Source organism: Hibiscus syriacus, unplaced genomic scaffold (genome assembly GCF_006381635.1).
Source record: "Hibiscus syriacus cultivar Baekdansim isolate YM2019G1 unplaced genomic scaffold, ASM638163v2 tig00112428_pilon, whole genome shotgun sequence".
NCBI lineage: Eukaryota > Viridiplantae > Streptophyta > Magnoliopsida > Malvales > Malvaceae > Hibiscus > Hibiscus syriacus.
In genome coordinates this window covers 156824-182071 of record NW_024063329.1, presented here as the reverse complement: position 1 = coordinate 182071, position 25248 = coordinate 156824, and the positions used below count along the sequence as shown (strand labels likewise).

Here is a 25248-nt window from a genome sequence, read left to right as displayed (position 1 = left end):
TTTGAAGTACTGGATAATAACTTAAATGTGCTTGTCGATCTAAATGCAAAGACGTGTAGTTGTATGAAATGGCAAACATCTGGTTATCCATGTGGCCATGTTATAAAAGTTTCTCTTCATCTAAACCAAGATGATTCAAGCGCATACGCCATGGATTACTACACTACAGAAGTATATCGACAGACTTATGGTGATATTGTCTATCCTATTCCACATCATTCTGAGTGGGATATACCAGATGACTTACAAACAGTTTTGCCACCAGCCATGGACAGAAGGCTACCTAGCCGACCAAAAAGTCACGATCGTATACCATCTAAGGGTGAAGAGAAGAAGAGATCGACATGTAGTCGGTGCAAGGAAATTGGTCATACAAGGTTGACATGTGGATCACCAGTGCCATCACAATCATCTTTTCCTCTACCAAAATATGGATCCTCATCAAAATCCCAATCACAGCCGGCTTTACCTTTTGGGACTGTTAACTAAGGTGATTTTTAAATGCAAACGTTGTATTATGTGTATATTATGTGTGAACTTTTAACATTTTCAGTTAGGCATGTATTAGTAACTTGAGTTTGAACATTGCTATGATATGTTCAGTTGTTATCACTTATTAGACATTCATTTGACTATCGCAACGCGGAAATCGCAACGCGAATATGACTATCGCAACACGGAAATGACTATCGCAACGCGGAATTGACTATCGCAACGCGGAAATGACTATCGCAACGAGAGAATCGCAATGCGAAATGAAAATCGCAACGAGTGATTCGCGTTGCGATTTTCATTTTCGTATTACGATTCACTCGTTGCGATTTTCATTTCGCATTGCGATTCTCTCGTTGCGATAGTCGTTTCCGCGTTGCGATAGTCTGTTTTGCATTCAACATAATGCAGATTAAAATCAACAAATCAACTATTACATTTCAATCAATTAAACAAGCACAAATAATAATTATGTACACATCAATTAAACAAATCAACATTTACAAATCAATTAAACAATCAAAAAAATAATAATGAATTATTTCCTCATCAATTATTGAATCAAATTTTGCACCCATACATCCATTTCACGCAGCTCACTTCAGGATTAACCTGCAGAAACCAAACATTGAATCAACAACACTTTCTACATATCTAAAACCTACAAACAGCAAATTATTGAATTCTAGCTACTTAACCAAACATTTTCAAACCAAAAAGAGTATATATGTTTAACAACACTTGCATTTGACTTACAAATTGTTTATAGACACTTTCATAACGCGGATGCAGGTAGGCAGCGTCTCGCATATATCGCTCTAGCCATAAAATGCCGAAACCATAAGCCTACTGCAGCTCTATCTCTATCGGTGGGAGGTAGAAAATATGTACTTCCTGTCTTCAAACGCTCCAAGCACATGCATACGAGAGGACCACAATCCCCTCTGGCTTTCTTCGTTTGTTGTGGCGCGGTCTCGTCTCTGATAACTGTAACATTGAACTTCTTTGGCTTCTTGTTTCCAGACTTAGTCCAATAATTAATTGCATCCAAGAATTTAGCCAAATGAGAGCTCCATCCCTTAATAATATCTCTCAAATCAGACAATGATATGTAATTTATCATGCTGTCATATACTATTGTCTTTAGGGATGGGAGCTGAAGCTCAACGAGAAACCAATGAGTACGATCCAAAATAGGGATAAACACCTGCATTGAAATGTAATAATTCAAATTGCGCACTTATTTATGAACACCTTTAAAATATTTAAACAAATGTACTAACCTTATCGACCTCCCACCATGCAGGATAAAGTTTAGCTTGTCCATTAGCCAACACATATGATTCTTGTCGTTGATTCTTCAAGTGAACTACGTGAAAAGACATCGGCATAATTGTATATCACGTTTTTTTTATATTTTTCTTCAATTTCCTTACAATTAGAAGACGTGTCACCCATGCATCAATATGTTGTTTTACAAAAAAAGACAGATATTAGTGAATTACATAAATTTTTAAAAAAATTAATCAAACTGAAATATAATAAGAAATATAAGACTTACCCCCCATCGAAGTAGTCGTTGTCTTCAACCCCTAATAATACACCCCACCAAGACCGTTCAATCAACAAATGCATATCATCGTTGAGTTTGTATGTGTCAGCGTAACACCCTTGGCTCCGCTCATGTAGATAAAAATCAACTGCGGTCTTAGCCCAAAGGGTATTATCCAGAATTGTTTCCGGTAGTTGTTTTCTCTCCACTTCATCTGCCGGAATGGTACTGGCCGGTAACTTATACGAAAGCCAACATTCATCCATCATGTCCAGCACGTGAGGGGGCTTCTCAATAATTCGATATATTACGCCGTGTGAATCGGGCTCTAGAATGTTGGGAGGGACCTCTTCAACGATGACAGTGGCCTCTTGAACGGTGGGAGGGGACTCTTGAGGGATGATAGGGGCCTCTTGAACGATAGGGGAGGCCTCTTGAACGATGACAGGTGAGTCGGGCTTTTTCTTACGGATTCATCGCACTATTGGGGTGAACGGAGACGTAATGGCACGTGCACGCCGTCTGATACGTGAACTCCGTCTTGCAAGAAAAACCCGACATAGAGCATCCACCTTAGCGGGCCGCTAAAAATAAATTAATACATAAATCAGTAAATAAACAGACATGATATTAAACAGTGAAAACAAAGACAAATATATTTCAAACTTGTACGGTATTCACCCAAGTCATTATTATATCATTGTTCACAAAATGCATCAGATAACATTCCAGAAGTAAGCACTTATATAAACATTTAAAAGGACAACATATAGGTTTAGTGCAGGTTCAATGACAACATAAAGAGTAGTAGTTTATTCTTGAAACTTAAATTTTCAACACTGTGAAGTTAGTATTTGTCTTTTGGTTGAAGTAATGCAATTCATTCAAGTTTCAATTTGCAGAAGAAGAATAGAATCTGAAACTTAAAATCGCAACGCGAAAATGACTATAGCAACGCGAAAATGACTATCGCAACGAGAGAATCACAATGCGAAATGAAAATCGCAATAACCAAATCGCAACGCGAAAATGACTACCGCAATGCGATAGTCAAATTCGCATTGCGATAGTCATTTTCGCATTGCGATAGTCATTTTCGCATTGCGATTTTGTTGTTTCGATTTTCATTTCGCATTGCGATTCTCTCGTTGCGATAGTCATTTTCACGTTGCGATAGTCATTTTCGCGTTGCGATAGTCATTTTCGCATTGCGATAGTAAACTATTCTTCTTCTGTAAATTGAAACTTGAATGGATTGCATTACTTCAACCAAAAGACAACAAAAAATAAATACTAACTTCACAAGGTTAAAGAATAAACATTTAAACAGTATTGGCAGCAACCGAATGAATTTACTAAGCAATCTAAATGAAATTACGAGTAAATTTATCATCAAGTTAATTATGAAAAATATTAAACTTACCTCATTGCGTAGAGTATGAACCTCGTTCTGCAACGATGCTACAATCTCACGTAGAGCTGCTACCTCACCACGTAAAGTAGACACCTCAACACACCATGCACCATTGTCATCGCTTAAAGTACCGACCTCCTCACGCAAGACATTGACCTCATTATATAACTCCCCTAACTCATCCCGTGGAGGTGGAGAACAGGGAGATAAACGCCGTGGCATCTTTGCCGGTCGCCTATCATGAGGTGATGGTGGAGAAGAGGCTCGATGATGTGATAGAATAGGTGATGACTCTCGTTGTGGAGGTGTATATTCGGGTCGATCAGGTGATGGCTCTAGGTGAGGTGATGGCTCTCGAAGTGGTGGTTGCTCATCATCCGTGCCATAAAAAAAAGCTTACTAGCTTGCCACCAATCAGTGGCAAGCTCAGCTTCCGTGGGTGTCAGCCTCTGTAATGGAGTGTTGGCCTCCTAACAATATAAAAGCTCAAACAAAGTTAAACGTGTACTAGTAATAACTTGTTTATAAACATATGGTAGTATTTGTGTTAACTTACATTATTTATTGTAGTATATGGTAGTAAATCTTCCCATTGTTGTAAGGACCGTTTCCTCTTCCAGGAAATAGCCCTAGGAATATCATTAGAAGTTTTTAATGCATATGTCTGTATGGCGGGAAAGGCCTCAAATATCCAAATCTACAAACAATATAATAACAAACATTAGTAATTGTTAAAGAATTAATTATAATTTTGGAAACATTATATAAAAATTATTACCTTAAAGGCCCAAATAAAGCCTGACAAAGTGTATTTGGAATCATCGCCACGTAAACTTTTCCGATCATTAAAGGCAGACGATAACTTATTCCATGTAGCTCTCCATAGATACGAACCCCACGGAAACATGTTCCATGCATTTAGGTCCTCTACCAATTTAATTAGATCATTAGGAATAGGTTGTCAGGCTTCTCTGCCTAAAAAGCCGGCTTGCAAAAGTATTAGGATGCATACTAGGACAACATCGACGTCATCCATCCGAGTAAAACCATCTTTCTTATTCAATAATCTCGTCAAGTCTTCCACGTGTAAATTCGACTTCTCCGTTGACAGCTCAGGAAAAACCCAGGAAAACCATGATAGGCGGGTAATATGTCTAGTGTACCGATCTACATCATCGTGTCCGAAGCGTAGACCGGTGATTAAGCAAAACTCCTCCCACCCAAAACACGTATTCGCCGGTAGAAAATCAAACCATATCTCTTCATCATGACGTTGTATAGTCTCTGGTAGATCGCTAGTCATGGTTTGAAGAAACATATGGGTCAACATAGCATCTCCACCCGGATGTTGTACTTTCAGCCATGGCCCGAAGCAAATATCCTCAAATATTTTTCTTTGTGCAGGTGAAAGCTTCGACGCAATTGTTTTGGCCAGGCTTACTTTATTTCTTAAGGTCAATTAAGCCGAATAAAAGTTCTGCAAAAACAATAAACATACCAATTTAGATATACCAAAAACTACACTGTGAAGATATGAACAATAAACATAAAGAGTAGTAGTTTATTCTTCAAACTTAAATTTGCAACACTGTGAATTTAGTATTTGTTTTTTGGTTGAAGTAATGCAATTCATTCAAGTTTCAATTTGCAGAAGAAGAATAGTTTCTGAAACTTTAAATCGCAACACGAAAATGAAAATCGCAACACGAAAATGACTATCGCAACGCGAATTTGACTATCGCAACGCAAGAATCACAACGACAGAATCGCATTGCGATAGTCATTCTCGATTTCAAATACTAAAATTGAAAGAAACTTGAATGGATTGCATTACTTCAACCAAAAGACAAAACAAAGACAAATACTAACTTCACAGGGTTAAAGACTAAACAGTTTAGCAGTATTGGCAGCAATCGAATGAATATAATAAGCAATCTAAGTGAAATGGTTAATCTATTATTGAAAACACCAGTAAACTTATCATCAATTTCAATATGAAAAACCTAATAATAATGCAAAAATTTCAAAATAAAAATAATTAAAAAAACTAACCCTCGGTGGTTGATTTGGTTGATTTTCCATTTCTGACCGTGAATGATTTCGCCGGAGATGGAGACTGATATCGTCGGCGATGAGGACTGATTTCGTCGTAGATGGGGACGGATGTCGCCTTAGAGAGTGAGAGATGGAGATGAGACTGAGTTGTGATTTAGGGTTTTAGGTTATGAGTTACGATTACGGGATATATTGTGGACGGTTCAGTGTTCCGATATATTAATATATTCATGTTTGGAATTTGAAAAAAAATACGCGTTGGATACGAATGACGCTATGTAAATCGTATTGCGATAGTCAGATTCGCATTGCGATTTACGTATTCGCATTGCGATTTACGTATTCGCATTGCGATTTACGTATTCGCATTGCGATTTACGTATTCGCATTGCGATTTACGTAATCGCATTGCGATTTTCCAAATTCGCGTTGCGATTTACGTATTCGCATTGCGAATTAGGAAAATCGCAACGCGGATTTGGGAAATCGCAATGCGATTACGTAAATCGCAATGCGAATCTGGAAACTGATTTGCGATACCGGAGATCGCGTTGCGAATTATCGATCGCATTGCGATTTAGTTGGTCATTTTGGCAAATCCAAAAAAAGTTTGTTAAGTTCGTATATTATAAGGCATTTTTGGTCACTGAGGTTATTTTCTCTAAAAACTAAACGTTAGGTATGATTTTGAAAAAAACTAAAAATTCAATTACTAAAATATATCAAAACTGATAATTTAAGTACTAAAGTGATATTTTACCTTAAAATATAACCTATTCTCAGCTAAATTTTTCTTAGTTTAGAAAGTTGTTTGTGGTCAGATTCTTCCTTCCATTATCACTCCACAGCATTTGTCAGATTCATTGCCATGCTCACTTATGGAATTTGCATGGATATGAACCAATCTAGCCCATACATTTTGGCCTTTTTGCTGCTTCGTCCTTCAACTTTTATGAACATCACTTTTGCATAATTAAAAACATTATCCTTTGTTTGTGGAAGGGAATATACATGTTATGTATGTTACATGTACATGATTAATCTGATTCAGATAACCAAATCTACAAGATAAGCTTGCTTGATGTTTCTATTCAGCAGTGGGGGACAAGAATCATAATGCAAAACAAGTGGCAAGTGGACCATACTTTATTTATAAGAAAAACTAAAAAGAAATATAAGAAGAGAGAGAGGACATAGGATATTTAATAATGGGGATTCTACAAATAGCCCATTAAATGGTCCATGGATCCAGTTGCTTTGCTTGGGTCCTATTTGAGACTTCTACTTCAATTAGGTAGATGGATGACAAGATATTGTCCAAATGGAACATATATCTTCCATGTCCTGTCCTCCTCTATTTCATTAAAAGGAGAAAAAAAAAGCTTACACAAGTTGTTGTGCTAAAGTACAAAGAATGCATGATTTCATCCATGTCATGATTGTTTCTAGCAACTTTGTATCTGGTTTACATGATATTTCAGGGTTGTCCCAGCGTTATGTCTGCTTCAGCACTTTGGGCATTGCATGCCCTAGCTACAACCACATGTTTTTGTTCTTACAAGTTACGTACAAAACCCTAACCCCACATGTTTGTACATGTCCGTTAACTTTTATGTTATTCTTTTTTAAAAAATAATGTATGAATAAGGTTGGTTTAAATGATAATCAACTTGGTATAGCAGGTCTCGAGTTTAAGTATTTGTATATATATAAAATCTTCGCCGGAAGACTTATCAATAACCAAGATTAAATGTGTGACGCAAGTTAATCCAGATTAATCAGGATAAAATCCTAAAATCAAGAGAGAAAAAATAGTAGCATAAGAAAACTCTTATCGATAAGATTTTACCTTGGTTTGGCCTATTTTATAACACTTAAAAAAAGTTTTTTTTTAAAGAAAAGTGTATACAATGATGAGGAAAGTTCTACAGTACGACAACCTTAATATACGGTAAATGAAAGGTGTTATCGGTTTAGTTATTATTTTTTAAAAAAATCGGTAAAAATTACTTAAAATATTATTATTTCTACATAAAATATTATTTTTTTAATATTTCCGGTAAAGTGTCAAATAATAACAAAATCGGTAAAAAATAATAAAACAGGTAGCACTTTTCCGGATATATCAACAAAACCGATAGCGTTTTACCGGATATATTAACAAAACCTATAAAACACCCAATATAACAAAACTGATAAAAATAATAATATTTTCGATAAAATTTTATCGATTTTATTAAAAAATAATAACAAAACTAATAATATATTTCCTTAATCATATACAAACACAATTATTAGTGGTATAGGGAATCTTGGTAAGTGGTAATGGTTGAATGCAATCAATTACATGTATCACCGTCCATGATTAAGTTTTCAACTTGAAAAAGGATGTTTGTAATTGAAAGATTAAATATACACTAAATCATTTTATGCACGGCTGAAAATATATATTTTATAACTTGGATTTTATTATTATCATACTCGAAAGGGCAATATACTATGATCGAGTTGGGATGGTTCCAAAATCCGACCCATAATCCGACCCGACTAGACTAATGACCATCTCTACTTGGCTCTAGTGCCGCTCATGATCGAAATTAAAAGGAATAATTATAATTCATATTAAAATTCAAAATTTAACATGATTAAATGAATCAACAAATTTAAATCCTTATCCCTGTATTTATTTGTCTCCTTTAATGTAATCACTTTTAAATTGCAAAATCTTCACTTTTAACCAGAAATAATACAGGATAGTGGGGAATAGACATGCTGATCAAATCTCCCTTCCATGAAAATTTGAAGGTCTAAAAAGTAATGATGTGTATATGCAAGTGTATGAGACTGAAAGTCGTGGTGTTCATTAGGAATTGGAAATGGAACATCCTACATGACATAGACATGGTTCCTTTTCATAGGTAAGTGAAGACATGTTTTTTTTTCCCGACGTAAATACGTTTTTGGCTTACGTGTAGGGGAAAGTTGACCATTACGCCAAACAAATTAGATATGTTAGATACACGTTAGGATACTTGAGATTACACTCGAGATTTGATTAAGATTGTTTAGACTTGAAACAATGAAGGAAGTCGTGTTCGGACAATATACTCACGGCATTCGAAAACATACTTTTAAGACACGTTGATCGCATGATTTTTCACGCAATTCTAACCAGAGATTTAAATAGCGATTTTCGACCACGATAGTACCGTTATATAATGAGAGCGATATCTTCTGCGATCGTTGTTGTATGACCAGGGCCGTGATTAGGTTTTCGAGGGTCCTGTATAAATTCTTATAAAGGGCCCCCTATTTTTTAGAAATATTCGATTTCGGGACAACAATAGTAGCGTTTTTTGACAAACGCCGCGAAAGATCCATCTATAATGGCGTTTTATTAATAAAACCGTAATAATAGTGACGTTTTTTTGAAAAACGCCGCAATAGGTCAATCTATAGTGACGTTTATTGAAAAAACGCCACTATATATCTACTTTTTTGGGGGCCTTTACGTCGGGTCAGCCATGGCCCTGTGTATGAATGTGATACTCACAATTATTGTAATAGCACCCGTTATGTATGTAATCACGATGAAGACGACGTGACCGCAACATCAATTTGAATCCATGATTCCAACACTTTAAGATGGGTTTATTTCCCTTCTTGTTAAAAGCGTAGCTAAGACAATACTCGGTACTCGTAAGTGAGAATAAAAGTAGAGGGATTAAGCAAACGAGTAAGATAACCATGAAAGATAATGTTATATATCTTAAAACCATACATAATTTTCTTTACTAAATGTGTAGTGTGATTAGGGATGTGTATTTGATTCGAATTTAATATGTTTTGATTTGATTCTATGGGATTAATTTCTTTTTGTTGAAAATTCAAATTTTGTTCGAGTTGAGTTTTTTTTAAAGAAAAAGATTAGATTGAGTTGAATTCGAGTTTAGAGTTAAAAATACTTGACCTGACCTAATCACTGAGTAATATTATAATTGACCTTTACATATTTAGGGATAACGGTTATAATACTCCTATGTCTATATTTATTTCAATTAGTTTCTTTTTTATCAAATACAATGATAAATATATATATATATATATATATGTATGTGTGTATGCCACGTTGAATATGAGTTTTTACCTTAAAAATTGGATCGGTATTTGAGTCGGATAGAGGTTTCCTAGCACATGATTCAAGTTGAATGACGGTGTGGAACCAAAAATATAATCTAAACTGACCCATAATCATCTCTAAATTAGGGATGAGAATGGACCCGAATCCGACCAGACCTGATCGGGTCAGATTTTCTTAAAAAAAATTGGAGTCGGGTCGGATTTTTTAAGTGTGATGTTCGGGTCGGGTCGGATTCGGGTTTAAGATGAAAAATACCCGACACGACCCAACCTGAAAAAATATATAATTTTACATTATATATTTAGGAATAATCACAATAATATCTCTCTATATATAAATTTTTTCAATTAAGTCACTGTTTTTATTGAATAAAAATATTATTTTTTTATTATTTCGGGTCGGGTTGGGTTTCTAAGTTATATATCAGGTCGGGTGAACTCTTGTTTTGGTCGGATCGGGTCTTGAGTGGAGGCTCCCTTGTTCTCGGGTCGTGTCGGGTGGACTAAAAACCCGACCCATACCCATCCCTACACAATAATAATTATATATATATATATATGCGTGTGTCATGTTGAGTACGAGATTTTACCTTAAAAATTGGATCGGTAATTGAGTCGGATAGAAGTTTTCTAAACATAAATCAAGTTGAACGACGGTGTGGAACCAAAAATATAATCTAAACTGGCCCATAATTATCTCTGAATGTGATACGTAAATTTCGATTTGGTGTAATTAGTATCGATGAAACTTTAAAATTAATCCAAATAAACAAATGGAATTTTAAATTTAACCCAATGACACATTTTAAAACCAATAAATTTATTTATATTCATTTTGGATGGACATAATTACAAACATATGCAATAATTAAACATAAAACGATACCATGTCGATAATGATATTGACCAAAGACGAATATTTGAGTCTTTAATTGGGTTCAAATAGAAAGAGAGAATCAGAAATCACAATTTCCTTCACATGATTAAAGAGGTGGGAGGGACTATGGGAAATGTTTGGCCATGACAGGACATGAAATGGGTCAGTGGAAGGCAAAGCAAGGAGAGAAAAGATGGACCACTGCAGAGAGCATAACATACATAGGTAGGTAGGGGCAGAGGGGAAGTGCCCTTGGCAAGGGCAAGGGCAAGGGCAAGGGCAATACAAATCTAATCAGGCAGACACCCCAGGGATGCTGTTGGAGGAAGCAACCACCTGCCCCATGTGAGGATAGGACATCACCCAATCAAATATGTTCACTTTTTTTTGGATAAATTACATGTTTAGTATATAAACTATCAGTTTTAATCCGTATTAATACTTAAATTTTTAATTTTTTTAAAATCATATCTAAAATTTAATTTTTGTTTCATTTTAGTACCACACTGTTAAAAACTTTAGTTTTTGTTTCATTTTAGTACCCGTTCAAAATTTAACATTAAATTCTGAAAAGATTAAAAGTTAGGTACTAAAAAGGATCAAAACTGAAAAAATTAAGTACTAAATGCTTTAAATTTTTGACAGTGGAGTAATAAAATGCAATGAAAAATAAACGCTATGTATGATTTTAAAAAAATTCAAAGTGACAAAAACCAATAATTTATGTATTAAATGCGTAGTTTACCCTAATATTAAACAAAAGGGAAAAAACATACTATGTGACAAGCATCAACACAATAAATATTGATTAAATAAAGAATTTGGTCACAAGTATGATGATGATAAAAAATCAAATCTTGTGAAATGAAAGCCAGCTTAGCATATATATGTTTGATTCTTTGAAAATGGGTTATGGGTACAGCTATGAGCTAACAAAAAATAAAGCAATTTTTCGAATTATAAAATTTTAAAAATCCATGTGCCAATTTCTAATATATTTTTTATTAATAAAACTTCGAATAATTTAATTTAATTTTCAATTTATTTTTTTTTACAAATTTAAATGTATATATAACCATTTTTAAATTAAATTTTAATAATAATAATAATGAATCTAACGGGATAATGGTTAAAATAATGTCTTTAAAACAGAAATTTCTCAAAATAGTCCATCTCGGTTATTATTTCCTATATTAGGGTAATTGCTATAATACCTTTAGGGGGTGTTTGGTTCAAGGATTGTGGGATTTTCATGGGCATGTTTGGTTGGCCGAGAATCTCATTCTCGGTAATGTTTTATTACCAATAGTAGATTTTTTTTGGGTATATTGTCTGGAATGTCATTACCTCATTTCCCTTAAGTATTGTAACATTACCGGCGTTTTGGACTAAAATGCCCTTAAATTTTTATTTTTTTTCAAAAATATCATTCTTCTATATTTGAATAATAAAAATTATACGAAGTTTAAATTACAAATTTATTCTTAAATTATTTTAGATTTACAAAAAAAATCTATAATTAAAATTTTATATGAAGTTTATGGATTAATTTTTTTTACCCTTTCATTAAACTTTTTTTATATTTTTAATTTTGTAAAAAAATTATATAAATATTATGAATTTAATTTTTTAAAGAAAATATATAAAATTTTACAATTTGTAATATTATACAAATATATAATAAGGACAATTTAATCAAATATACATTATAATAATCTTTTATTCCTTTAACCAAACACGATAATCTTACATTTCTGCTAAACCAACCAAACACAAAATACAACATTCTCAGTAATCATATTCCCTAGTAATCTTTTATTCCCACTGGTAATCTTACATTCCGTGAACTAAACGCACCCTTAGAAGACTCTAAGATTACACGGAGTTTTCAGTTGAAGACTCCAAAATTACTATACGTTTTAAACATCGAGAAAGCTAAAAACTTCCGGATTGCATGGACTCGTCAATTGAAGACTCCAGGACTATCACGCGTCTTTCCTTAATATTGTAACAATAACTATATCTTTCTTTAATACTGTAACAATAATCTTATATCGAAAAATAATATGATAAGAACCTTATACGAGAAATAATTTTTTTTCTAACGCTCTACATGAGCATGGGCAAGGAAGCCTGAATCTAACATAATAATAAATAAATTAGTATTTTTAAAATCAAAATATACATTATAAAAGTTCGAGAGCAATTGCCAGCTCTTTTTGGTGTGATTAAAAAATGGAATGAGATCCTTGGCTTGTCGCCATGTCCTTATCTTTAAGATATGCGACTGTGATTTTTGGACCCTTCCCCTTCTCTTTATCCTTAAAATTAGACTTAATTATAAATTAAGTACTTAAATTATACATTTTAGACTGTAATTGTCATTAAATTTTTTCTGTTAGCTGACACATGTCATGTTTTGATAAATTTAAAAAAGTTTGTTTTTATAAAAAATTAAAAAATTATTATATTTATAAAACATTCTAATTTCTCTTGTATTCAAGAAACCCTGAATACCTAAAAATTCTAAATTCATAACTCGCCGACGTCATCTTTTTCGGTCACGACCATCACTGTCGACATCGTTCTTGTCATTTTCTTAGTCATACGCCAAGATCCTTGTCGTCGAATGGCCATCAGGTTCGCATGAGGTCGTGATTTGCAACGTAGGATTTGTGGGGTTACACACATCAATTGACTGTAGATTGGTTGCGATTTCACATGGTTATCAATCATCAAGTGGAGTTTTATCGACGATAAAAGACGATGATCTACGCGAGTTTAGGGGTTGAAATTTGAGTTTTCAAAATTTTGAGTTTTTTTAAGTGTTTCAAAAATTGAGTTTTTTTTAAATATATAATTTTTATTTTTATTTTAAGTATAATTTTTATAATTACCAGAACGTAACATGTTTCTTTTAACGACAGAATTTAATAGTTATTACGGTCAAACTACCTAAAGCGGTAACGTTAAGTACTTAAATGAATAAAAAAATTTTTTGGACACATATTTAAGAAAAACAATATAATTAAGACACATATTTTATAATTAAACCTTAAAATTACTTAATAAACTATACAAATCAAACTACTTTAATAGTCAGAAAGGTGATTAATATTTTTAAAATTTTCGAGTTCAGACCCTTCGACGTTTATAAAAATATTTAAGTATTTATTATTAAATAATTTAAAATATTTTAAAACAAATATTACCATTAAATACTTCCATTTAAGTTTGATATAAGCAATTTTGTTAACCATTAAGTACCATTTGAAAATCAAAACTAAATTGAGAGCTGAACTGTCATCACTGTGATATTGATGATATTGTAAAAACAGAGAGAAGAGTGGTGGGTTTTGAGATAGAAAGGGTCAGTTTATGTGGGTTTTGTGTGGAGGGAGACAGAAGCATATCTGCCAAAATCCAAAAAATTCGATTCAGACTTACTTTAAAAAGCAAGGAAGAAAGTTGAACACATTAAAATAAGGGGGCACAGATCAAAGAAGGATTTTTTCTCTATAAAATAACCCCATTTCTCTCTCCAGAGATCTTCCTCTTGTTGTTGTTGTTATTTTTTTTTTTTAATTTATGATTTTTGGTCTTTGCCTTGTTGTGCTTTGCTGTGAGAGCTCTGAGTGTTGGTTGGTCAATCTGCAGAATTTGATTTTAATATGCAAGGAGAAACCAGCGAACGTGCTGTTCTTTTGTCTTTCTAGTCCTTAAACTAAAACAAAAGTTTCACGCTTGGGAGAGGAACATGATTAGTGTTTGTTCTCTGTGAAAACCCCATTATTTAAATGTTCTAATAGAAGTAAAGAAAGGCAAAAAAACCCTTTTTTTTTTGTAGAGGGAGATAGCGAGTTATCTTCGTAATTTGAGCTGTTTTACATCTTTTGAGAGCCATGCTTTGTCTATGAGAATCCAAAAGTTTTTCTCTTTCTTGAGTTCTCTTCTGTGACGTGAAAATTTGCTGCTTTGGTCCATTTCTTTGTGATGGCTTGTAACAATGCTACGATGATATATAAACATGGAGTTTCAGCTCATCATGTTCTATAGCGGGAAAAAAATAGGGTATTTGTAGAAATTGTTTGTACTTGGAAGGAAGAAGAAGAATAACAAGACATGGAGAAACAAGTTGAGATTTTGTTGTTCATTTGCTGATGGGTCTTAAGTTGAAACAGAGCTACCGCCACTCAGTGACTGTGAGAGTGAATGAACAAATGGGGACCAAAAGAGGGTACACATTTATTCAAGCCAACAGGGCTTGGTTGCCCAAATTTCTGTTGCTTTGGGTAATGGTGATGGCTTTTCTCAGCGCATGGATCTACAAGAACATGGATGATGACAACAAAGTGAGGAGGAAGGAGGTTTTGAGTAGCATGTGTGATCAAAGGGCAAGGATGTTGCAGGATCAATTCGGTGTTAGTGTTAACCATGTTCATGCCCTGGCCATTCTTGTCTCCACTTTTCATTACTACAAGGACCCTTCTGCTATTGATCAGGTTTCTGCTTCTTGTTCCTCAAATTTGTTGTGTTTTGTCTGGTTGATCTTATGTTTTCGTTGTTCTGATTGTACACTTTGGGCTGTTTTCTTTTTCTATTGCAAGAAATTCAGGAGACTTTTGCTGAATACACTGCCAGAACTGCTTTTGAGAGGCCATTGCTTAGTGGGGTGGCCTATGCAGAAAGAGTAAGACTTTCAGAGAGGGAGAAATTCGAGAGGCAGCATGGCTGGACGATAAAGACGATGAAGAGGGAACCTTCTCCTATTCGAGATGAATATGCTCCGGTGATTTTCTCTCAAGAAACCGTTTCATACATCGAATCGCTTGACATGATGTCGGGGGAGGTATGCCATTTACTACCTACAATCTGCTTATAATTTTTAGGAGTGATGGATTCGAGCTGAATTATACAAGTTGCGATGTGCAGGAGGATCGAGAAAACATCTTAAGGGCTAGGGCTACTGGAAAAGCTGTCCTAACTAGCCCCTTCAGGCTACTCGGTTCTCATCATCTCGGTGTTGTGTTGACATTCCCGGTGTACAAATCGAAGCTCCCACCGAAGCCGACCATGGAGGAGCGCATTGAAGCAACTGCAGGGTAAGTCCCTCCAGCTTGTCTTTCTAATTGGAAATACAAGTTTTTGTTTGAAACTTTTTTATGCTTGGTCTTGTTGCGATTGTGTTCGATACAATATTGTCTTAGAGTGTTGAAGATCAGAGTTTGCTGTATATAGCAACTGCAGTTGTACTATAATGCATATTCTAAATGAAAACGGAGGCTTTTCTTCATGTGAATTCTGCTGATGGAGAAATCGACATCTCCATTTCTCCTATTACAATCATGACATTGCTTCTATTACTCCATTACATACTGTTTCAAGCACTTCATTGCTTCGGTTACTGCACTTAATTTGTGCAGCTCAATTTTCTAATGTATAAACAAACACAGATTCCTCGGTGGAGCCTTTGACGTGGAGTCTCTTGTGGAGAACCTACTCGGACAACTTGCTGGAAATCAGGCGATTCTAGTGAATGTATATGATATTACTAACTCCTCTGATCACTTGATCATGTATGGTCACCAAAACCAAGATGGTGACTTAGCTTTGTTTCATGAAAGCAAGCTTGACTTTGGAGATCCATTCAGGAAGCATCAGATGATATGCAGGTAAGTGTATCGCTGGCTATTCACAAGGTTGATGGAATGACTGCAAGTGCTTTCGTAAGTACTTACTATTTGGTAATTTTTAACAGATATCATCAAGAGGCACCCACATCCTGGACTGCGCTGACAACTGCCTTCTTATTCTTTGTGATCTGCTTATTGGTTGGCTACATCTTATATGGTGCGGCAATACACATTGTTAAAGTTGAAGATGATTTCCATGAGATGCAAGAGCTGATGGTTCGAGCGGAAGCTGCTGATGTGGCCAAATCACAGGTATGCATTTCAAGATATATCTATCAACTTATCATTGGCCATCGACCTGTAAGCTAAAACTCATTATGACACGTTCTTGTTGCAGTTTTTGGCAACCGTTTCTCATGAAATTAGGACTCCTATGAATGGCATCCTTGGTATGTTTGGGATTGCTCCTTAAGATTTTCTATGTGAACTATGCAATCAAGGACATCGATGAAATTTACTCGGCAAGGTTCCGATGACTTATTTGAATGGTTGCAGGGATGCTTGCTTTGCTTTTAGATACGGATTTAAGTTCAACTCAAAGGGATTATGCTCAGACTGCTCAAGTCTGTGGAAAGGCACTGATTACATTGATAAATGAGGTGCTTGACCGCGCAAAAATTGAAGCCGGGAAGTTGGAGCTCGAAACTGTCCCCTTTAATCTTCGATCTATCCTTGACGATGTGCTGTCTTTATTTTCTGAGAAGTCTAGAAACAAAGGTCTTGAGGTAAGTCAAGATAACATTAATCGAAAAGCCAATGCATCTTTCAAATATGTTTCTGTATGTTACTTCCTATATGCTACATATGCTTATAGGGAATGCCTATGACCAAAGAGTGAAAAAAAAACCCTTTATGTTTTATCATTCTCGAACTAATTCGGTCCCCTTTTTCTTTCCCTGTCTCGGTGCATTGTCGATAAACGGTGCTTTCCTCATACTTTACAATGACTTAAATGCTGGTGTATTGTTTGGGAACTGAAGCTGGCAGTCTTTGTTTCTGATAAAGTTCCAGAAATGGTTATGGGGGATCCAGGGAGATTCAGACAGATAATTACGAATCTTGTCGGGAACTCTGTTAAAGTAAGTGTATCTCGAATAGGTAGATTCCATTATGGAGTTGATTATTGTCTGGTAAAATTACTTTTGTAACTCAATAGTGACTTAAAAACGAGCGTTTTGACAGTTTACAGAACGGGGACACATATTTGTTAAGGTCCATGTAGCTGAAAATCCAAAGCCTATAGATGATGCTAAAGCTGAAACTTGTTTGAACGGAGGGTCGGACGAAGGTGCATTGATATCAGGTGGTCGTCAGTTTAATACGTTGAGTGGCTATGAAGCAGCTGATGAGCAGAACAGTTGGGATTCCTTCCAGCATTTATTTAATGCTGAAGCATTGCAAAATGATGCCTCGGGAAAAATGACAGTTGCCGATGAAGCTTCTCAGAGTGTCACTTTGATGGTATCTGTGGAGGATACCGGCATCGGGATCCCTTTAATCGCCCAGGAAAGGGTTTTCACACCATTTATGCAGGCAGATAGTTCAACCTCTAGAAATTACGGTGGGACTGGTATCGGCTTGAGCATTACAAAGTGTTTGGTTGAGTTAATGGGTGGTCACATAAGCTTCATTAGCCGGCCACAAGTTGGAAGCACATTCTTGTTCATCACAACTTTTGGAAGGTGTAAAAAAGCTTCACTTAGTGATACGAAAAAGTCCAATGCCGAAGATCTTCCTTCCAGTTTCAGAGGATTGAAAGCAATAGTAGTTGATGGGAAACCAGTTAGAGCTGTGGTAACCCGATACCACTTGAAGAGGCTTGGTATGCTGGTGGAAGTTGCAAATAATGTCAAGATAGCAGCTTCTGCATGCGGGAAAAACAGTTCTTCATGTGGGTAAGTGTGCCTGATGGCCATTATTTGCTTGATAATTTAACGTCAACAAGATCCTGTCAACGATTATGCCTTTTTAACACAATTCTCGGTTTCTTCGGGACCTTTTCTCATGCCTTGGTGACGATCACTGAGAAGAAAAAGACCATTTGTACTTTCTATCTTATAATGTTAACTTTGTTGAATTAAATTCATTGATCATTGCAGAAGTAAAATCCAACCCGATATAGTTCTTGTCGAGAAGGATTCATGGCTTTCTGGCGAGGATGACAGTTCGAGCTTACAAAGGTTGGACTGGAAACAGAATGGACACATGTTTAAGTTGCCTAAGATGATTCTTCTTGCGACGAATATTACAAATGCTGAACTTGAGAAAGCAAAGGCGGCAGGGTTTGCAGATACTACGATCATGAAACCTTTGAGGGCAAGTATGATAGCTGCATGTCTTCAGCAGGTGCTCGGGACGGGGAAGAAGAGGCAGCTGGGGAAAGGGATGCTGAACGGATCTTCTGTCCTCGGGAGTCTTCTCTGTGGAAAGAAAATATTAGTAGTTGATGACAATATCGTAAATCGGAGAGTTGCTGCAGGTGCTTTGAAGAAGTTCGGAGCTGCCGTAGAATGTGCTGAAAGCGGAAAAGCTGCACTAAAATTGCTTCGACTTCCACATAGTTTTGATGCTTGCTTCATGGACATTCAGATGCCCGAAATGGACGGGTATGTATGCCATTTCTTTAACATTGTTCAATTAACTGCTGCCTGATGGCAGTAAAGTCTGATTATCCATTTCGTCGTATAATTTCAGGTTTGAGGCAACTCGTCGAATTCGAATGATGGAGAGTCAGACAAACGAACAGATGAACGGAGGAACAGACAAAGGGTCTGGCAGGAAGGATGAGTGGCATTTGCCGATATTAGCCATGACAGCCGATGTAATTCACGCCACCTCTGACGAGTGCCTGAAATGTGGGATGGATGGATATGTCTCGAAGCCCTTTGAGGAGGAAAATCTCTATCAGGCTGTAGCCAAGTTCTTCGAAACCAAACCCATCTCGGACTCGTAGTGACACCTCCCTCAATCACCGTAAAAGCAGACAAAAACAAAACCGAGAATTATAAGGCTGGTCGGACTTTGCCAGCGATTTCCCCCATCCTGCTGGTGCATTTAGGTTTAAAAGCTGCATGGTTTGCTTGGATTTCTGAGGATTCTTGACCCTCAAGGCATTCATTTCTAACTTCAATTTCAACTTCATCAGAATCCCAGTATTTGTATAATACCACAGGAACTCCATCCCCAACTGTTTTTATAGATCACATTAGAATCATAGGTGTAAATCTCATTTTCTCTCGAAAACGTCGGAACTTTAGCTCGGAACCGGCCTATATGCCTCGATTTTTATAAATTTTGTTGTAATCAATCTGTTATTTCGTTTTCTAATACCAGAAAGAGGCAGCTAACAAGTATAAAAGTTAAAACAGTATGTAATCAATCTCATTTTCTCTGCAATGCATAGTTTCCTTCAAAATTCCCAGATTTTATAGGCAGCAATGTTCGAAAACACAATCGAACACTAAAATTTTCTCTGGTCTAGTTCTGTTCATGATTATTTGAATTATAACAGAAGCTCAGCTACACCGGGGGCATCGTTTCATGACGATGCTATGCACAGTCTAGGACTGCATGGCCCTAGTGTTATTACACTGACTGCTGCTATGCTCCGATCACAGCTTATTGTCGTTATACGATTCATCGTCTATGTATACATTGTTACACTGATATTTTGTAGAATGCAAACCTTTTCCTCTAAGTTAAAGCCTTTACGATCATCAACCACACAAAAAAAAAATTAGCCGACTCTTATTCTCATATGTAATGGGGTAAGGGGAGGTAGGATAGTAGGCTGTCCCCAACACCAGGTTGAGAGCAGCTTCCGTGGGAGACCTCCAAATTTATTTGACCACTTCTTATTAATGATTATTGGAAGAACAAGTTACACATATCCATTTAGAACAACTGAGCTATATCAAAAGCATGGTGATCAAGTCATGGAGGGGCACTTGGCTAGGCAGGCATTTCTTGTTTTATAGCAAAGTATTGGATGTACTGTTATACAGCACCAACCATACGTTAAAGCTGTATGTCTGCATGGAGATATTGTTATTTTGCTGCCTGTAGTTGCGTTCCGATCGAGTTCACCGCCATTGAATCCGAAGCTGCTGCCTCTGCTACCTGTTGAAACGAAAATAAAAATTCAAACATGTGTAGATAAAAAGAAAGAAGCAATGTCTAGTTTACCATCGAAAGTATACATACATTCATGATAAGCTAAAAGAGAGGTAAACACCAGAAAAAGGAAAACCAAACGAACAAGCATTGGCTTAGTTTCTACCATTGTTGACATGAAACGTCATAAGATTTTCAATATATATATATATACACACGCACACACATATATACATACATATATATGAAATTGTATTTAATGAAAGAGGATCCTCCACTGCTAAGAATTAGAGGAGTGGATCCTCTCATTGCATTTCTTTTCTTTATATTAATCTTTGAGCTTATCAACTTCTCTCATTTTTATTATTTTTTTAATTAATCACCGGTATTTGATCAATAGATTGACTAATCGAGATCAAGTGTTGCAGAGACCCATCATGGAGGCGACACTCCCAACTCAATTTGCTCCACATGCAAATGTTAAGATTCGAATCATTGACCTCGTTTTAGGAATCTAGTGCCTCATCTCATTAAACCAATTGGTTCTTAGTTTTTTTTATAACATGACATAATATAATGTGGAATATAAATCCTTTACTTTATAATAAAAGATAATTTTTGTACAAACCAAGCGGCCCCAATAATTAAAAGATTTATTTTTATCTTTTAACTGAGTTTGAGCACTATGTGCATAAAAGTATAGGGTTAATTATTAATTAATTGAAAGTCTTTGGACAAATATTCTCTCCTATTTACATCAAATTTATAAAATAATTTTTTTCTTTTCAAATAATTTTAGGATTTATATTTTCATTAATTCATCTTAGTAGTTTTTATTTGGGTTTAAAATTATTTGAGTTTAAAAATATTAATAAATTTAAGGTTAAAATTTATTAAATATTTCGAACGGGTTTGGAAAACATAAACAAATGTAAAAGAACGAACATAAACAAACAGATTATCGAACGTTCATGTACGTAAATAAACGAACGAACTTTTTTATTCGTGTTCGTTCATTTAATTAAACGAACATATAATCTTGTTCATTAAATATTACAGTTGTAAAATAGAAAAGCAAAAAGAACATTATGGAGAGCAAATAAAATGTGGGATAACAGGATACTTGATCCAGGCCCTTACTCTTCTATATTTCGCCCCTGTTTATATCTAATTCTGACTCCGCACCTGAGAGTTAATTTACTTTTTTGATATAATTACTTGCTTCCGATTTATTATTTGATTAATCCAGATTTAATATCGCAAATAATAAAAGTCAAAATTCAAATTTCCACATTTTAACGTTAATAAAAACTTAATCCCTTAATTTTATAGAATTTAAAAGTTAATCTTTTTAATTTAGCTTATCAGTAAGGGTGAAGCCTTGTGATGAATGTAACACAATCGAATGACAAAATTTATCCCGGCCACTTCTTTATTGAAAGATTGCTGGAAACAAGTGACACAAGTTCATTTCAACATCTCAGCTACATCAAAAGCGATCAATTCATGGAGTTGCCGGCGGCATGGGAGGGCAAACGGCCAGGCAATCTTGTTGTGAGCCGAAGCAAGGATTTGGTTCTAGAGTTATACAGCACCATCTTTGAGGGTTAAATATGGTATGACTGCATGGCAATAATGTTATTCTGTTGTCTGTTGTCACGTTCCGATCGAGCTCGTCGCCATCGATGCCGATGGGGCCGCTTCTGCTACCTGTTCGAATCGAAACGGAAGATCAAATATGTGAAGATCGACAGGGTATATCCAAAATTGTAATCGACGTATACGTACATTCATGGAAAGCTAACAGAGAGGTAAACACCAGAGAAAGGAAAACCAGACGAGCTGCCATTAGCTTGGTTGCTGCTTTTGTTTACTTAAAATTTGTTGAAGATTTGGGGTTTCCAATATATACACACACACACACCCCACAGTCCCTTATGGTAAGTATGGAAATACAATTAATGGCATTTATATCAGAGGATGCATACCCTAAAACGTTATTGCATTTATATCAGAGGATGCATTGCCTAAAATGTTATTGCATTCTCCTTTGCTATGGCTAGAGTTTTCCTTTATTACACTTGGTCTTGAGAATTTTGCAGGATTCCTTGCGATATTTTCCCCAACTTTTTCCCAAGCTCCAAGGTTAATCTTGCTTCCCTTGTCTGAATCTTCCTATGAGCTTGAAGATCAGAATCAGAAAGCGAACGACCATCCAATTCTGAAACCTCCTCTTCATTTCTCTTCTTTTTATTGACTCGATTCTTCTTCTTCTTCTTCTTCTTCTTCACTGAATGAGTCTCCAAACTATCTTGAATTTCCTCCACGGAACCGTATTTCTTTTGCTTGCATGCTCTAATTCTTAAATTGCATGGAGATTTTGGGAGTGCCGCAATACCTTTAGGACCGGATTTGCTCACTGGAATCGCCTTGTTGTTTTGGTCGTCAATTTGTTTCTCCCATGTACCCTTTTCAGTTGGCTCCACCGCTACCTTCCCATTAATAATTTCCACCAACTCCGACGACGATGGGCTAATTTTTTTCCAGATTTTTTGAAACCCAAACCGATATATATGTTATATGTCACGTCAATAATTCATCGTATGTAGAAATATCACATCATATATATATATATATATATATATATATATATATTAAAAGTTTGTTAATCAATAGTTTACATTTAAAAAGTCTATTTTGACAAGAAAAATGAAAGGTTGGGCGTAAAATGATTAAAAAAAGAATACGGGCAAAAATGAATATACGTGCAAAATGTTGGGGGTAATTTTCTCATTATACCAAACATAATAATAATAATGACATGCTTATATTTTTTTGGTAAAGTACATAAATGATTCACTGACTATAGGATATTTTTATTGAGTCATCCAATTAAAAATTATAAAATAGTCTTTTAATTATAGGTTATTGCTTTGTTGAGTATTTCAATTATTAAAAGTTACAAAGTGGTCATTTGACTATTCACATGTTCCAAACTCATCCTTCTTCGTTTAAAAATTAACGACAGTCTGAGCTGGACATTAACATACTGACTGAAATATGAAAGTAATTTGTGATTCTAGGATCATATTTTATCATATTCGAATCAGTAGGTTAACGTCTAGCTCAGACTGCGGTCATTTTTTAACAGAAAATGATGAGTTTGAAATACACGGATAGTTGAGAGATCATTTTGTAACTTTCAATAATCGGAAGACTCAACAAAAAAATACAATATAATCAAGAGACTATATTAGCATGTTGATGGGTAAATTGTCGTCCCAAAGGATTTCTATACTAGGAAATTTTACACAGATACATCTTTACCAAAAGTGTATAATTTCAATAAAAAAATTATTTATGCACTATTCTAATAAAAAAATGGGGTAAAATACCTTAATGATCTACTTACTATAAAATATTATTTTATTAAGTATTGACTATTAAAAGTTGTAAAATAGTCCTCCGGCTATAGATAATTGTTTTGTTGAGTCCCTTTACTATTAAAAGTTACAAAATGGTCACATGGCTATTCATTATGTTCCAAACTCATACTTCTCCGTTAAAATTTTGACAACAGTCTGAGCTGCACATTAATCTGCTGACTGAAATATGATGCAACCTGATATCATAATCTCAAACGACTATCATAATCATATCTTAGTCAACATGTTAACGTCTGACTCAGATGACCGTTAATAATTTAATGAAAAATGACGAGTTTGAAACATAATGAATAGTCGAATGACCATTTTGTAACTTTTAATAGTCGAGGGACTTAACAAAGCAACTCCCCATAGTCAAACGACCATTTTATAATTTTTAATTGTTAAGGGACTCAATAAAATAATATCCTATAGTCAGGGGACCATTTGTGTACTTTACTTTAAAAATGATTATTTAAATATTATTTTCATAAATAGGCTTATATACCAAATATGATGGGCCTAAGACCAACTTTATCAAGTTGGGCCAAAATCAAAATCAAACACTTTTTTTATTTGTCTAGTCCACGAATCTTTTACAATCTAACAAATATACCAACTAATCAAACTAAAAATCTTCAAATTCTTACAGTTTAATTCGGTATCCAAAATTTGGACCATTATAGGTCAGGTTAAACTCAAATCTAGAGCACGAACTAATTTATCTCGGTGGTTAAAGGAATTATTATTGTTCTTAGAGGTTACAGGTTCGAGCACCAACGAATGAAGCAGAGAGGTTGAGCGTTCATTGTCAAACGGTTGAGAGTATTTAAAACATATATATTATTTTATAATCATCTTAGTTTAATTAAAAAAAAGTAAACTCAAATCTAGAGAATTTTTATGATGCCTTAAACTTCATTCGGTATAAAAACATTTTTAGAACCGAGTCGTGGTCGGGTAGTTACAGGCTCGGCCCAATAAATGTGCCAGATGGGCCTTAGCCCAGGGCAGCATGTTTGAGGGGGGCATCAATTTTAGTGTCAAGCTTAATAAGATTCTTACAATTAGTAGAAAAAAACTGAGATAGTTTGAGGTCCGATGCATGTTTGAGGGCGGCCCAATACATTTTTATTTTAAAAAAAATTATTTATGTTTTGTCTATTATACGGTACAAGTATAGGGGCATAAAATTATTATCTCGTCCAAGGCATTAAAACTCATTGGACTGGCCCTGGGTAGTTACATAAACACCTATGAGAGTAATGTTATGGCTCAAATTATTTTTTCAATAGTCTAAACTAATTATAAAATAATATTTGTTTAAAATTTTTAATCAATTAAAATCATATATCCTACCTACATAATTACTCAAATTTAAAATTTTCTTTAATAAATTATCACGGTGTTTTTTGCTTTTCAATTGTTAGTGCCGTGTTTGCTTTTTCACGTCAAGTCATGAATATCATAGTTTTATATATGTAGTC

General features: G+C 35.0%; 1 protein-coding gene across 2 annotated transcripts; it reads left to right on the top strand.

Moving 5' to 3' along the window:
* Nucleotides 1-479: 479 nt before the first annotated feature.
* Nucleotides 480-19569, top strand: LOC120179523 (histidine kinase 4-like). Of its 2 annotated transcripts, XM_039185101.1 has the most exons (13): nucleotides 480-490; nucleotides 14632-15032; nucleotides 15146-15379; nucleotides 15463-15632; nucleotides 15984-16202; nucleotides 16289-16475; nucleotides 16561-16612; nucleotides 16719-16948; nucleotides 17204-17302; nucleotides 17406-18118; nucleotides 18323-18829; nucleotides 18918-19229; nucleotides 19370-19569. In XM_039185101.1, exons 2-12 carry the CDS (start codon nucleotides 14691-14693, stop codon nucleotides 19174-19176), a joined length of 3012 nt encoding a protein of 1003 aa, XP_039041032.1. In that variant the 5' UTR covers nucleotides 480-490; nucleotides 14632-14690; the 3' UTR covers nucleotides 19177-19229; nucleotides 19370-19569. The 2 variants fall into 2 exon arrangements, with proteins under 2 accessions (XP_039041032.1, XP_039041033.1); XM_039185102.1 differs by lacking the exon at nucleotides 480-490 and having other exon boundaries at nucleotides 14906-15032; nucleotides 15138-15379; nucleotides 19370-19566.
* The last annotated feature ends 5679 nt before the right edge of the window (nucleotides 19570-25248 follow it).